Raw genomic sequence first — 14,550 nt, 5'->3', positions numbered from 1 at the left:
ACCAGCTTCTTATGGTGGCTATGTTTGTAATCGCTTGTTATAATTAAAAAACTACTATCTTTGCAAATTAAATTCAATATTCCTTGACCCGTGTAGAGAGAAATGTGCTCTTAAACCGAAAAAGATCAAGTCTCTGAAACCTGGCAGTTGTAGTTGCTTCATTCAAATAGTAGAAGCAATCAGTAAAACTCATTAAAACCCCTGAATACAGAAAATTTCGAAGAAGTGTTCACAAGCTATAATGCGCGAAACACTTTCTAGTTCAGCAAAAAATTAAATATAATCCACAAAAGTAGAAACTAGGAAAGGGTCTGTAAACTACCATGGTGAACACACACTAGACTACAAATGCTTGAGCAGTCACACCACAAAGAGAGCTCTAGCAGATTGAAACTATGATTATCGGCAATTGCAAGACTTGACTAGCCATGATTCCAAGATTCCATCTCTGAAATTACAATAGAAAAGAAACTTGATCTTTTTCGGTTTAAGAGCACATTTCTCTCTACACGGGTCAAGGAATATTGAATTTAATTTGCAAAGATAGTAGTTTTTTAATTATAACAAGCGATTACAAACATAGCCACCATAAGAAGCTGGTTTTGTATTTTTAGGAAAACCAAAAATAAAACAGAAAATGAAGGGAGATTAGACCAAAACATTCATAAAAGACCAAATACATAGACAGCCCCTTATAGGCTTTTACCCATTTTCCTCGGCGACTTAGTCATGTGAAAAGGTATTAACATTTGATAGAAAATAGATATAAAGGAGTTGATTAACAGGAATTATTAGTGGTGATTCTGGACAACATCTTATCGCATGTTTCTTCTAGTAGTATATGGAGCTCAAAAATTTGGCGACTCCAAGATATGGAACTACATAGTACACAATCTTAGAGGAGTTTCTTTTTTGATTAACTTAGCTGCAAATATACGTTAGACATAAAAGGTAGCAGTACCAATTCAGAAGAACTTGAGAGGAAACAAAGTAGAGGAACTCGGAGAATATTGTATCTCCAACACCTCTTGTCATAGAAATTGAAAAGTCTTTTAGCAACAGATCCTTCACTTTCGTACTTTGACCAACCCTGTATAGCACTTGGTAAAAGGGGATAATTTCCAGATGCTACTCATGCAATCACACTTCTGCAAATATTACAACTCCCAGTGAATTCCTCCAACATTGATAGAACTAAATATTTTGTAGCTTTGAGCGTGCAAGACATACGTGCAGCAAGGAAGTGTGAGTAGACTTAAACCAATATATCAACTCTTTAGACTGGGAAAGATATACCTTCTGGCAAATAGTACAGACGTGTTATAAGACACATTTGCAAGCTGCGACTCCAGATTGTGCCAGACAGCAAATAGCATACAAGGCATACTTGGGCTCTATAGCCTCTTCAGTGAGCTGTAACAGGTCCAAGAATGTAGCATAGGCACTAACAAAGCAACTCCACTATTACAGATGTGCATCAACTAATCAGCTCTTTCCTCTCTTTGGCTCACTTTCTCGTTCCTTAGACGCACTAGAGAATTTTCCCTTAGAGCTGCTATCAGGGGTTTTTGCCAAATTCCCGCTTCCTTTAACCTTTGACGAACTAGATTTTAGCTTCTCCATGCCATTGGCACTGGGCTTGCCGCCACTTTGAGGTGTTTTATTTTTGGACTTGACGGCAGCTGTAACTGTTTCTTGCTTGGACTTGTTGGCAGTCGTTGACGGGGTATCTTGCTTGGACTTGGATTTGGGAGTACTACTGCTAACATCTTTAGACCGAGCAGATGGCTTTTCAGTATCATCAACAGATTTGCCACTGCTTTTTTTAGATTGGGCCCTAGATTTACTGCTGGTTGTACCGTCAGTTCTCCCGCCAGATTTTGAGGTGCCATCTTTTAAGTTGTGCTTAAGCTTACCATCATCCTTGGATTTCTGTCCAGATTTTGTTGCCGTGTCTTTTGACTTGGTGCAGAAAGAGACCCACCACTGAAACCGTTAGGCTTCCCAACAACATGTTAATACATCACACAAGCACACGGTTAAGGAGAGTATACAACCTTTTAGGTGAAGCCTCCACTCTTTCATGCTTCGCTGATGATTCAGCATTTCTAGGTTTTTTCTTCTTCTGCCTGGCATAGCGAAAGCAGAGTCAAAGAAACACAAAGAATTGTCGTACTGCTAGATTATGAAGAAAAGATCATTTTTATAGAGGATTAACACCAAAAGTTTGTGGTGGAGTGGTAAATACATCCCTATCCTTAGCCATGAGGTAAATACTTCCCCATCCTTAGCCATGAGGTCACAGGTTCGAGCCCCAAGTACGGAGTTTCCTTTGGTAGGGAGAGCTTTACGCCCCAAAGTGGGACTTCCCGGCACGAATCCAGGTTAGTCGGGTCCCAACACGGGTAAAGGACACCAGGTGGAAACATAAAAAAAATATTTTTGTAATATATAGTGGTTGAGAAGAAAAAAAGCTAATTTTCATTTAATTATTTAGGTTTCAATTTCTTTTTAAGCATAGGTTATACATTCTGCTTCTCATATTGCCCCATCCGTGTAGCAAGATCAATATAGGCCAGAGAACCAGGGAAGGAAGCAGACAAAAGAATGAATATGACATTTCCCAAAACATAATCATTAACAAATACAATAACGCAATGAGTACAGACATCAAAATGAGTACGGTCTCACTTTGCTCATCCTACAGTAAAAAGAACAACTTCCATGGAAAAAAATCACAACCACCCCTATCATCATACCTACCACTTTTTTCAGTTACCAAAAAAGCAGAATAGCTGCAAATAGAACAAGGAAATCAAGAACTTGCATAAACCAGGCCAACAAAGCCAAACCATATAGACACAAGTTAAAATAAAACAATTTATACTAGCTAACCATGTGCTCAATAAGACTTGAAATCAACAACCTTTAACAGATTTCAAAGTTGGTCAACCAAGCAACTAAAAGGTTTCGAAAGAAAAGGTAGCCATCCCTCCTGTAGACAAACTATTATCGCTTCTCATCACATAGAATACAACAAAATTGGATTGTAAGCTAGCTTTGTATTCCATATGAAACAACTTCATTAAGAAACACATCATGAATCAGCAAAAGTTGAAGTGATAGACTTGGCCAAAGATCTCTAACCCTTTTAGCAACAAAGGTTCACAGAAATATGAAATAATAAAACAGCAATGAGAATCTCTTATTGTTTTCTTCAATTAAGATGTATTTGTAAGTAGTTATAGCGTAAAGAGACAGTTGAAGGACAATCTTAGATAGAAAATGCAGAAGGGTTCCAGAAAGCTGGACAATTAGGATGCTCCTAGCTCTACCATGGTCAGTAATTATAGCTTCAGGTGTGAATAAATGCCTTGAAAACCAAATAAGAATAAGGTGATAAACGGCTATGCTTACCTTTCGGAAGCTGCATCAGCACTTGCTATTTGTTCCTGTCAACAGAGGAACATACAAATGTATCAAAGAGAAACAAAATCATAACAATGCAAAATACAGCCAGTAACTAACCCCTTCTGACATTGGATCATCTTCTACTAACTTCCAGCGTTCCTCTGTGAGATTTATGTTTTCTACATCTCCATCAATGTAGACAACCTAATAAGAAATTATCATTCAAATATAGAAGGCTTAGTGCAAACGAAACAATTCAGTTTTACGCAGCAAAAAACAAACTGCACTCACTCTGTACTTTTTGGCAGAATCAAACTTCTCAACAACACCTTCATAAAATCTGTGACAACAAAGGAATATCAGCATAAATTCTACTCCCTCCGTTTCAATTTATGTGAACCCATTTGACTGGGCACGGAGTTTAAGAAAAGAGAGAACTTTTGAACTTGTGGTGTAAAATGAGGCATATATATTTTGTGTAGCTATAAATCATTGCATAAAAGTAAATAGTTTCCAAATAAGGAAAGAGGTCATTCTTTATGGCACGGACTAAAAAGGAAATAGGTTCACATAAATTGAAATAGAGGGAGTAATACAATATCTTGAGGTATCCCAACACTCGCATCCTCATTTCCCAAGACGCAGGCATAACAATGGTTAGCACCCATATTGACGCTGAAATGGGAATATCATTTCTAAGATGTAACATATACTAATGCAGATAAAAAGGTTCAAGATAAAATAGAACTGGAAAAATTACTCAGCAATTTCAGCGAACTCAATATGATAGTAATTCCAAACTATCAGAGTCAGTTATGAGGGGAAAAACATGCTGGACAGAAAAACATATCGGGCAGCAGCATAATAAAGTAAGAAATACTTACACTTTATCCAATGGCCACCAAACTTTGATTTTTTTACAAACCAGGCTCTCGCCATGTTGCACAGTCTCGCTCACCTGACAAGTAGAAGCAGTACAGTGGGGCAGTGTGGTTAGGTATTAATCTCCCAGGCAAACAACTTGTTAATCACACAGGAGTACTGTAGAAGCTAAATGAATTTAATCTAGAATAAAGCAGTTTGTCAAGATAAAACATGACTAACGATAACCGTCATCCTAAGTGAATTCAAGTAAACATAAGCAATCAGAAATGAGTGCCAACAAATGTCAGTTACACAGAAGAGGGACGGTTGGAGAAAGAAGGGCAGTAGTCCCCTTCCCATAAGAGCAAAAAAAAAATGCGCATTCATCAAGATTAAGGTGACATTTGCATTTGGCTTTTGTTGTTTCCTAACACAAATGTTAGGTTATGAAACAAACAGCTATTTTAAAGAACAGGCAAAATATATGTGTGTGTGTGTGTGTGTGTGTATACAAGCACTTAACAGGTGACATTTGCATTTGGCTTTTGTTGTTTCCTAACACAAATGTTAGGTTATGAAACAAACAGCTATTTTAAAGAACAAGCAAAATATGTGTGTGTGTGTGTGTGTGTGTGTGTGTGTGTATACAAGCACTTAACAGGTGGCAACAAATGGTAAGTCTATACTACTTGCTAACCACTATCGACTTTTATAACAAGAATCAGTTGGAAGAATTGCAGCATAAAGACACAATTTACATTTGCAAAATAGAACAAGAATAGCACAGAGCATTAGTATGATAGAAACACACAGAATACGAAAGGATTAAACAACATGAACAACGATTTAAAATGCTTACCTTGTCCTTGCCTGAAGAATGCTGCTTTCTCTTTGCACTTGTCCTGGGTGTTTCCTCTTCATTACTTTCATGTTTAGCAGAGTTATCAGGAGACTCTGGCGAAGGTACTATTTCCTGCACAACAAAATGATAACATGAGACAGGCATGGAGGGTCATGGCAAGTCTAACAGGCTCGGTTGTAATAACTGCACAAACACAGGACAAAATCCATATTTGTAAACCCCAGCTCTCATGCTAATGGACTTGGAAGATACAGACAGACTACATTAAAAAAAATAATATATATATATATATATATATATATATAATAGGATACCATGTAGCACAACTGCATGAGTAAACAAAAGCATGAATGACATGCCCCAAAAACAATTGAAGCATGACAAAAACAAACAGCTCAAAAATAGCTGCTGTACACAGTTCTCAACATATATAAACAGAAAACAAAATCAGAAAAATGTTGAAGAAACAGAAGAAGATCATTTAGGCCTGAGGTTGATGAAATATGGAAGTTACATCACCCAGTGAGGATTTAAAAAAAAAAGGCGAGTTGTAGTTCTGGAGAGAATAAAGCTGTACCGATATACTGACAGATTGCTATCTATTTAACTCCTAAAAGAACAAAATGGACCCTTCCATGTCATTTGACTGATGTGCTAAAAGATCGCCTACACAATAAGGAGAACAAATGATGAGAGATCGCCTATAAGAGAAACATTTAATCCTATTCAGAACTATTATTCCTAAGACAAAGCGGCTAAGTATAGCAAAGTCAACCTTCACTTCTACAACTTCAACATCAGAACCCTCAATTGCCATGAATCCAATAGATTAGTGATGTTTCATACGGAAAGATCTAGATTCTTGCAAAAGTAAGACAAACCACCACAAGTTTTCGTATGCTTTATCACTCATGTAGTAAATAAATATTGCAATAAGTGAATCTCTTCATGAAACTAATTTCTAGAGTTCCTTCTCGAACAACAATAGAAGGAATTCACTGGTTTTGTTGTTGTTGTTATTGTTGTTGTCTTCTCGAACAACAGATTTTACTGAGCTGAATCTCTACTTCTGTCCCCAGACCTGTAGCACTGAGACCTAAACCGGAGTTTGTATCTCGTTACAGTTCCAGCTAGTTAAGGACAGAGAGGATCTGTGAATCCTTCCTTCCTGCATATCTGGTTTCAATTTCAGCTAGTTAAGGACAGAGCAGAAATTTGGGATCATTGTGACAGCAAGTTAAGTATCAGCATTGGACTGTCAAACACTACTGTACTAAATAAGCACTTTATTAACTTTAATTGTTACATTTGCTGGCATAATTCCTTCACTATCTTGAAGCTAACTTATGGCTCAAGAATAGCTACAAAATACAGCAGGGAGAAATGTGCAAGCCCAGTAGCTGGTCAAGCAAAGAAAACACTGAGCAGTGTAGAGGGGAAAAAGAAAAGAAAAAAGAAGTAGCAAAACAATTACCACAAATATAGAAAGGATTAAGTTGCAGAAGTGGAGCAGAAAAAAATAGAAGAAGGGGAGAAGGAAAAGTGGTGCACCAGTGGAAATACCATTCAGTTTTCATAGAAACCCACCTTTCACAATGGATCAAGACAACACAATCAAGTAAAACATAGTGCCATTCATAATTTGCTCAAGAGGCTGGATAAAGTGCAGGACTTACAAGTAGAACGACATAGTTGAATGATCACCTGAAGGCCAATTATAATAAGCTGGAAATAATTACTCACTTGGCAAAATGACTGAGTATACTCATTGAAATTTATTAGACTTCAGACTAGCTGTTCTGATCAATTGGAAAAATTCGATGAAAATAGATTGTTCTAGGAGAGTTTTTCCTGTACCCAAAAATTGAACTGCTCCGTTCTTAGTTACGGTTCTTGCTTAATGAGGAGTTCCTTCTTTGATCTTGGATAAGGAATTAAAGACACACTAAGACCACATGAGCTTCTGATAGACACTTAGACTAAAAATAAGCTAACAGTTTACTAGAATTAAAACAGACAAATAAATTTACAAAATTAGAATAGACATAAATTAACTTAAACACAGCTCCTGAGGCATGGAGAAGTTTTGCTGATCGTCGTGAACCCATAACCTCACTATAGACCTCCAACAGCTACTCTCTATCAGCTACTAGCTTCTGCCTCACGTGGGGATGCAGAAATATCAGTTTACACCTTAAAAACAGTAAGAAGGCCTAGAATATGAGAACCCGATTTGTGCTTGCACATTCTACTTTCTAATTAAAACAATATCTGACCAATAATCAGGAAAAATGGGCAGAAGAACGACAACTGATGGGGAATCAAAAGATTGTGTCACGTGTCTAAAGAAAACTTTTAAACCTGTATCATTACTCGAATGGCCACGATATAATATGCCAGAAATTCCACTTTAGGATCAAAGAAATACATTAAGATCTGATCCTACCTGGACAAAAAACTAATTGTTCAGACAAGCTTCTTTCCTTCTTTTTCCTTCTTACATTTCTGTCTAAAGCAAAAGAAATTCATAGAAGGGATAATTGTGCTTTTATTATGGCAAATTCTAGTTTTGATTTCTGGCATACTTGACACTAGAAACATTTAGATCCTTTTATTAATAATACCGTCAGCTATTGGTCCCCTCCATTACCAAATTTCTGCAAATGCAAAAGATATTATCATAAAACAAAAGGTACTAAAAGTTCTCCAAGGCATAAAATGAGTAATCTCATGATATAATAATTAAAAACATTGAATCTTGAAACATTTATCTGTAGTAGGACTAATAATTGAGGGACCAAAACAGCAACCTTGCACCACAGGAGCTTTTAGATACTATACATAAATTTAACTTAAAAAAAATTTGGGAACAAATTCAAAATCTAGAACAGTAAGAAAAAGTTAAGAGAAGAATGATTGTACATCCTACCTCCTTGCACTTCTGCTGAATGAAATGAACAGGTTGGGGTCAGCCCAAACCTCCCCCACCAACACTTGGTTGCTTCGACCCAAAAAACAAATTATACAGAGGAAAGTGAATTGTGCAAAGCTCTAACTCTATCGAACCCTAATAACTCCATCACACACCCAAGTTAATAGCAGAGACTAGACCGTCAGATACTGAAGCAGCTAGCAGAGATTGAATTGAATTGCAATGGCTCTGCTGCAGCACCTTAATATTCATATCATACTGAGCAGGAAGTCTATTTCTTCTCTTTTGACATTAGCTCGAGTAAGAGCTCCTAACAAGAAAGAGGAGAAAGAAGAAGACAACATGGTTTGGGGTTTTTTTTTTTTTTTTTTTTTTTGGGGGGGGGGGGGGGGTGGATATACGGAGGTTTAAACTCTAATCTTTCGCAAATCTTCTATCTTTACACCTTAATAGCTTGTCTTTGATCTTTCACTATAAAGTAATGGACATATAGAGGTCAACTCTTAGAGCAAGGGGTTCATTTTTCAATTCAATTCATTAATCTTTCTCTAAGTCTAAGGAGCAGCTGTCCTAATTGAAGAATGGAATTTTCTCGACAGCCTCTGATGCATTCCTTAGTTTCTCTCTTTTTGTTTTCTTTTTTACCAGTACAAGCCCGCATGCATCAACTATTCACAGATAATAAGCACCCTTCTTCTCTGGTTTGCATCAGATAAGACTTAAAAGGAGTTAGGTAACTCCTTTGCATTCAATCATCATTATTTCTAAATCAACCCGCCTTTAGCCTCCACAGAATAAAACAGATTAGTGGCCGATCAAAATAAATCTATGAAACAATTATAATATGGCTGAACACTAAGTGTTGATAGGAAAATCTAAGTTAGGATTAACATTTATATAATTAAATAGATATTGAACATGTAGTGCTTCTATATAAAGAAATTCACGAATAAATACAATATGAAATCTATGTAAAAAATTTGAAGGGCTGCTATCTGAGCCAGAAAGACTGACACTCACGTCTCTCTCATTTCTAGTGATTTTGCCAAATGCCAATGTAGGACGAAGGAAACTTACAACTTAAAATCTCACTAAAGAAGCAGTAAAATGCCACTAGGGAGAAAAGAAGCACTTCATCTTCTCATGACTTGCTGCAGCACAATGAAAGATCCCAGTGCAGAAAGGTACGTGAAGCCTACACATTACTTGGAGTTGCTTTCGTACTGAGAAATTCAAGAACTTAAGATGCTTATCGGCTCTTTAACTTTTGCAGGTCCAACAGCTGCTCAAGTGACACCAAAGACCACCTGTCCTCTACTTGTGCAAATACCTTCTGATTGAGAGAATCTATAATAATGCTGATTTTACCAAAACCATATATCTGATGACCATCTTGCATTCGCCCGGGCTTAAGCTGGAACAACAAATCATTCTGTTGTGCATAAACTTCAATAACTCTTTTCAAGTTCATCTCATCCCCGCCACCTGTACCGTCCATTTGGATTCCACTGTTCGAGCCCACAGAAGGACGGGATTGAGATTGCGCTGCTGCTTTTTTCTGAGTCTCAAACTGCCTTTGTTCAAGAACCCTAAGATAACTTATGTTCTCCCTCAGACCAGGTTCAGCCACCTCTGAACCTTCAACAGCCTGGTTCATCATGTCTAGACCGACATTAAGTCGATAGCGAACGTGTTCATTTGCCAGAAGTTCAGGTGGAATGAGTACCTTCCAACCCAAATACCATTTTGTCACTTCTTCAAAGTTCGGGTTTTTTGAGCATAACCAGTGATACAAAACTACTTCCCACTTGTTGAAGAATATATCCAGTATTGGAAGCATGTGATGGATGGGAATAGCAGTAGCCCAAGTACGGACCCAATAGAACTGATCAAGGTTCTGATTTGCTGGATTTATTTGGAATTCATGCATTACATTTAACAACTTTGGAACAATAAATCTGACCATCAGTTTTTCCCAGTTAATTGCATCAAACACGGTCTTCCAAGGAGACAATATGTAGTATGCAGACATATCACTTGGGTGCCAAGCATGCAGTACACTTTCCAATCTGTTACGTATAGTGTGATAGCAGCTTTCCAACCTTTGACCCAATAAGGGCAGCCATGGATGAACCCAGGAATGGATTGGAATTGTTTCTCGACGTGGATCCCAGGAGTCCACAGCAGCTGATAACTTGGGCAAGACAATGTTTTCCAATATTGTCTGAAGGACTGCAGGAGGCAACAGCTTCTCCCAGGACTCCAAAAAACGAAGCATTGGTTCAGGGTCCCTTGCCTGCCAGGTATTGGTGCCAGATATTCTAATGGCAGGGAAAACAACTTCCATGAATATTTGAGTATAAGGAGATGCAGCATCAGAGATAGTAAAAATGTCATCGCCTTGCAAAAGATACTTCCACCTGGAAACCACCTCCATTCCATGTGTTGGAGTTTGAAGTGGATCCCATCCTTGAAAAACACGTATAAATAAAGGCTGAGCATATGAGCATGCTATGCTTGACAAGTTGCAGAGTTTGTATTCCTCAGAATACTGCTGCTGCAAGTCTGCAAATGCTGCTGCAAGGGAGTCTAAGGTCAGAGTACCAGATGTGCTCTCTTGCCCAATCCGGTCCAATACACTGACAATCTCTTCCATATTATCAAGCTGCCTTTTCTGGCGAGCGGCCTCAGCTTGAAACTTCTCCTTCTCCTTCTGCAAAGCAACAACTGTTTCTCTCTCATTTCTTAAATCACTGTCAATTTTCTGTATGTCAAGTTCCGCCAAATCCACAATCAACCTAATATTATGCTGAAGTTCAGGCATTGGAACATCATTTTCCCTTGCTTTATCTTCCGCGTTCAAGTTCTCCAGATTCGCCAAGACTCGAACCTGTGGACCCCTCATATCAAAGACCTTCTGAACAACTTCCAGGCCCTGCTCCTGCTTTTTGGCTAACAACTCTTCAGCTGTAATGTAAACCTTCTTCAGTTTTTTAGCTTGCTTTGACCAAAGCTTCTCTTTTGAGTGGCCTTCCACAGGTTGAGCAGGACGAGCAACAGGCTTTCCCTCTGATTCTTGAAGAGTTGGTGCACTAGTCTCCTTATAGTCGTTGAAGCCCATTCCCATATTCTTGGGCCTAAGCTTTGCCTCGACCGGAGCCAAAATTCCTTGCTCATTTTTTCCCAACCCACCTCCCTTATAACCCATCTTCTCAAGCAACTTCATCCCAATCCCCTTGGTATGCTTCTCAAAGCCACCAACATCACCACCAGGTTCCCTTCTCCCTGATTCAGAAGATTTCTTGGCCAACATAGACTTCTCCTTTTCCCTTTCCTTCTCACGTCTTAGGGCACCTTCTTTAATCTTCCTCCCAAAAGCAGTGGGCAGAAAGTTTTCCTCTTCAATTTCAACCTGGGCCTGTGTTTTGGTGTATTCATCAGCAGCAATATTCTTCGAGGAACTAGTACCAAATCCAAGGCCAACAGATGCTCCAGATCCCAAACCTTTGCTCTCTTCGGACATTTTCTGGTTCTTCTCCTCTTTGAAATTGCGATCTATTTCTTGGTCGGGCATGACAGTTCCAGTTGAAACAAAGTTGACAGGTTTGGTGAGGTCAGCCTTCGTGGAAAGGCCTTTTTTCCGCTTCTTGGAGGATCCCTCGTAGTCAGAGTCACTATCGTCGGAAGCAAAAACACCATAGAGGACATCATCTTTGGTTTGAACATGCTTCTTTTCTTTGCGCTTCCGGTAGTAGAACTCGCCACCGATCCACTGACCATCTTCAAAATCGTTCTCCATCCCAAACCTTTCCATTTCCTGATGATCATCCATGTGGTGGAACTGCAGAAAATATGATTATCATACAGTGTCAGACCACCTACAAAACAATGATCTCTATACTGGAAATTCCTTTATGGAAGCCCTGAATGAGGAAAAAACTAAGTTGACCAAAATTTTGGGGAAATTTTGAGAATTGATTTCCCTGGCAAACGAAATACCTTCAATTTCACTGCTATGTACTAATTTATATTAGTCCTTTTGCCTCCTTTGAAGCTTTTTATCTTGGTCAATCTTCTTGTTCATGCTGCAAGTAGAAGCTGAAGATGGGTTGTGGACTACTGGACTGACTCTTATTGGTAAGTTGTCGAATGGGTCGTGTTGTACTGGGAAAAAACACGGGAGTTTTTCACATGAACTTATTAATTTATTTTCTGTTTTGCAGTTTTCAAAAAGTATATATATTTTTCTTATAAATTTTATACATTTCTCTTAAAAAAAACTCTCACTCTAGTCCTCTCATTAATAACTTCAATTAAAGAATTCAATTATATCATTTCCTCTTTTCACACTTCTCCTCATTTCATGTGTCCTAATTTTTTTAATGCGCAAATCTCCTCTTCTCTCTCTTCGATAGTTGCATGTCTTCAACAAGAAGCTAGTAATTTTACTTCAGTTGTTAAATGATTTTGGTTGGAACCTTCAAATACTGGATATAATGCCATACTACATATTCTATGTTCCTATTATCCATATAATGTTAGAAAAGTGATACTTAATCTAACAAGTTATACTTAGAAATCTATACACACGGCATAGAATATCATGAGATGACAAAAAAAAAACAGTTGCTAAAAGTTTCTTTAACAATTCAAAAATTGTTAAACTCTAGCAAAATTATTACTAATAGGATAATGACTCATACACAATCCAAATGTGAAATTGGTCACAAACTTACAATTGCTCATCACCATATACAATTATCATACATTTGTAATACAATTTCTGCAACAATTATGATACAATCGTGATACAATTCTGATCTTCATCTTTTTACTGATCTTCATCTTTTTCAAGTTTCAATCACAACTCTAAACTTAAATTCTGATACAATATTGTAATATAATTGTATTAGTATTGTATTAGGTATTAATTTAGATACTGATATATCAGATACAAGTCAAATACAACTTTGATATAATTGTGATACAACTAGAAATAATTATGATACAATTATCATACAATCATGATACAATTCAGAAACTTTTCTTCTTCGAGTTTCAATATGAAATTTTACCTAAAAATAACTCTAAACTTAACCAATCTCCCTCAAAATTGAGATATAAACTCCAAGTTATATTCTCAATCGTTTGCAAGAGTACCCAATCCAAACAAATCACAAATTCGTAAAATCCAAATGTTGAATTCAAAGATTCAAAGTTTTTTAATAGTTGTCAGTGGAGAACTCTTTGCTACTGCAATTTTAGAGATAATGTCGATGAATTTGTGTGAAGAGGATGAGAACAAATCACAAATTCGTAAAACCCAAATGTTGAATTCAAAACTTCGAATTTTTTTAATGGTTGTCAATGTAGAACTCTTTGCTACTGCAATTTTAGAGATAATGTCGATGAATTTATGTGAAGAGGATGGGATTTGGATTAATTTGAATGAAAGAGAGAAATATTTCAAATTTTTTTTGAAAATGGGATGAAAGCATTATTTAGGGTCTTTGTATAACTCATATACATGAGAGTGAGAGGGAGGGGGCTGACGTGGGGGAGAGGAGAGGGAAGGGATGTATTAGTTATCCTAGTTTTAAGGATGCTCTCTTTATTAAGGTTTTGTATATAAATAGTAAATATAGATAGAGAATATAATTTTTAAGAAACCTAAAGAAAAGTGGTAAATAAGTTTCTATTATAGTATAACTAGGTAAATTTTCCAAAAAACACATACATGGAAATTTTATTATTTAACCTAATTATACTATTTAATTTAGAAATTTTTACTTAATTACCATTCCTAATCAAGTTTTAACTTAGTTACGTGGTCATATACAATTTACCAATTATATACAAATTAGTTTTAAACGAGTATCCCTTGATTGTAGCCTTTTAATTTAGTAAATCCCTAAAAATCCTCACAATTTCTTAATTATCCACATAAACCCCAATCTTTCTAAAGGATTTTCTTCTTTCTCTCCTTGAAATCAACCCTCTTTCTACACCGATTTCTACAAGGTTTTTTCTTCTAAAGCTCATTGGTAAGGTCTCGAATGAGTCGTGTTGTGCTGGAAAAAAATAGAGACATGGAAATCTTATTAATTAACCTATTTATACTATTTATAAATATATTTTTCTCGTAGAAAAGAAGGATAATTTCTAAATTAATTATTAGCATGTAAATTATGATCGTGCCCAAGCAAATTTATAAATTGTATATAATAAAACTGACCCTTTTGTTCTCCATTATATGTTATGTTGTGACACATTGTTTACCATCAAAATCGGATAACAATTAAATTTGTAAGTGGTTTTAAGGATACGCGGATTAACTTGACACAAAATGATAAATTAGATTGCAATTGAAATAAATAATGATAAAGTAAATGCAAGCCACACGAATTGAACAGTCTCAACCTTGGAAGGTTAATCGCCCTTGAGCCGGACGTACTTCGATCGGTATCAAGACACAAAAAAA

At 36.8% G+C, this 14,550-nt stretch overlaps 2 protein-coding genes across 3 annotated transcripts; both read right to left on the bottom strand.

The window, feature by feature from the left end:
• Positions 1-130: 130 nt before the first annotated feature.
• Positions 131-5,954, bottom strand: LOC138891421 (sister chromatid cohesion protein PDS5 homolog C-like). Its single transcript, XM_070179367.1, has 8 exons — positions 5,913-5,954; positions 5,135-5,248; positions 4,296-4,369; positions 3,703-3,751; positions 3,529-3,615; positions 3,418-3,452; positions 2,058-2,129; positions 131-1,966 (listed from the first exon to the last, which is right to left on the bottom strand). The coding sequence occupies exons 1-8, from the start codon at positions 5,952-5,954 to the stop codon at positions 1,486-1,488; spliced, it is 954 nt and encodes a 317-aa protein (XP_070035468.1). The 3' UTR covers positions 131-1,485.
• LOC104098550 (septin and tuftelin-interacting protein 1 homolog 1-like) lies at positions 3,528-12,240 on the bottom strand. Of its 2 annotated transcripts, XM_070177736.1 has the most exons (7): positions 12,069-12,240; positions 8,067-11,910; positions 5,715-7,293; positions 5,135-5,248; positions 4,296-4,369; positions 3,699-3,751; positions 3,528-3,615 (listed from the first exon to the last, which is right to left on the bottom strand). In XM_070177736.1, exon 2 carries the CDS (start codon positions 11,899-11,901, stop codon positions 9,319-9,321), a length of 2,583 nt encoding a protein of 860 aa, XP_070033837.1. In that variant the 5' UTR covers positions 11,902-11,910; positions 12,069-12,240; the 3' UTR covers positions 3,528-3,615; positions 3,699-3,751; positions 4,296-4,369; positions 5,135-5,248; positions 5,715-7,293; positions 8,067-9,318. The 2 variants fall into 2 exon arrangements, with proteins under 2 accessions (XP_070033837.1, XP_070033838.1); XM_070177737.1 differs by lacking the exon at positions 5,715-7,293 and having other exon boundaries at positions 9,147-11,910.
• Between the last annotated feature and the right edge of the window lie 2,310 nt (positions 12,241-14,550).

The sequence above is a fragment of the Nicotiana tomentosiformis genome, chromosome 6, assembly GCF_000390325.3.
Source record: "Nicotiana tomentosiformis chromosome 6, ASM39032v3, whole genome shotgun sequence".
Lineage (NCBI taxonomy): Eukaryota > Viridiplantae > Streptophyta > Magnoliopsida > Solanales > Solanaceae > Nicotiana > Nicotiana tomentosiformis.
Note: the sequence above shows the minus strand (reverse complement) of the source record. Positions and strands in the feature narration are given on the sequence as shown.

Coding starts and splice junctions, on each gene's coding strand:
- LOC138891421 (XM_070179367.1), bottom strand. CDS start 5,954: ATGGCAATTGAGGGTTCTGATGTTGAAGTTGTAGAAGTGAAG. Junction 3,453..3,528: donor ATGATCCAATGTCAGAAGGG/GTTAGTTACTGG, acceptor CTCTGTTGACAG/GAACAAATAGCAAGTGCTGA. Junction 2,130..3,417: donor GCTGATGCAGCTTCCGAAAG/GTAAGCATAGCC, acceptor TCGCTATGCCAG/GCAGAAGAAGAAAAAACCTA.
- LOC104098550 (XM_070177736.1), bottom strand. CDS start 11,901: ATGGATGATCATCAGGAAATGGAAAGGTTTGGGATGGAGAACGATTTT.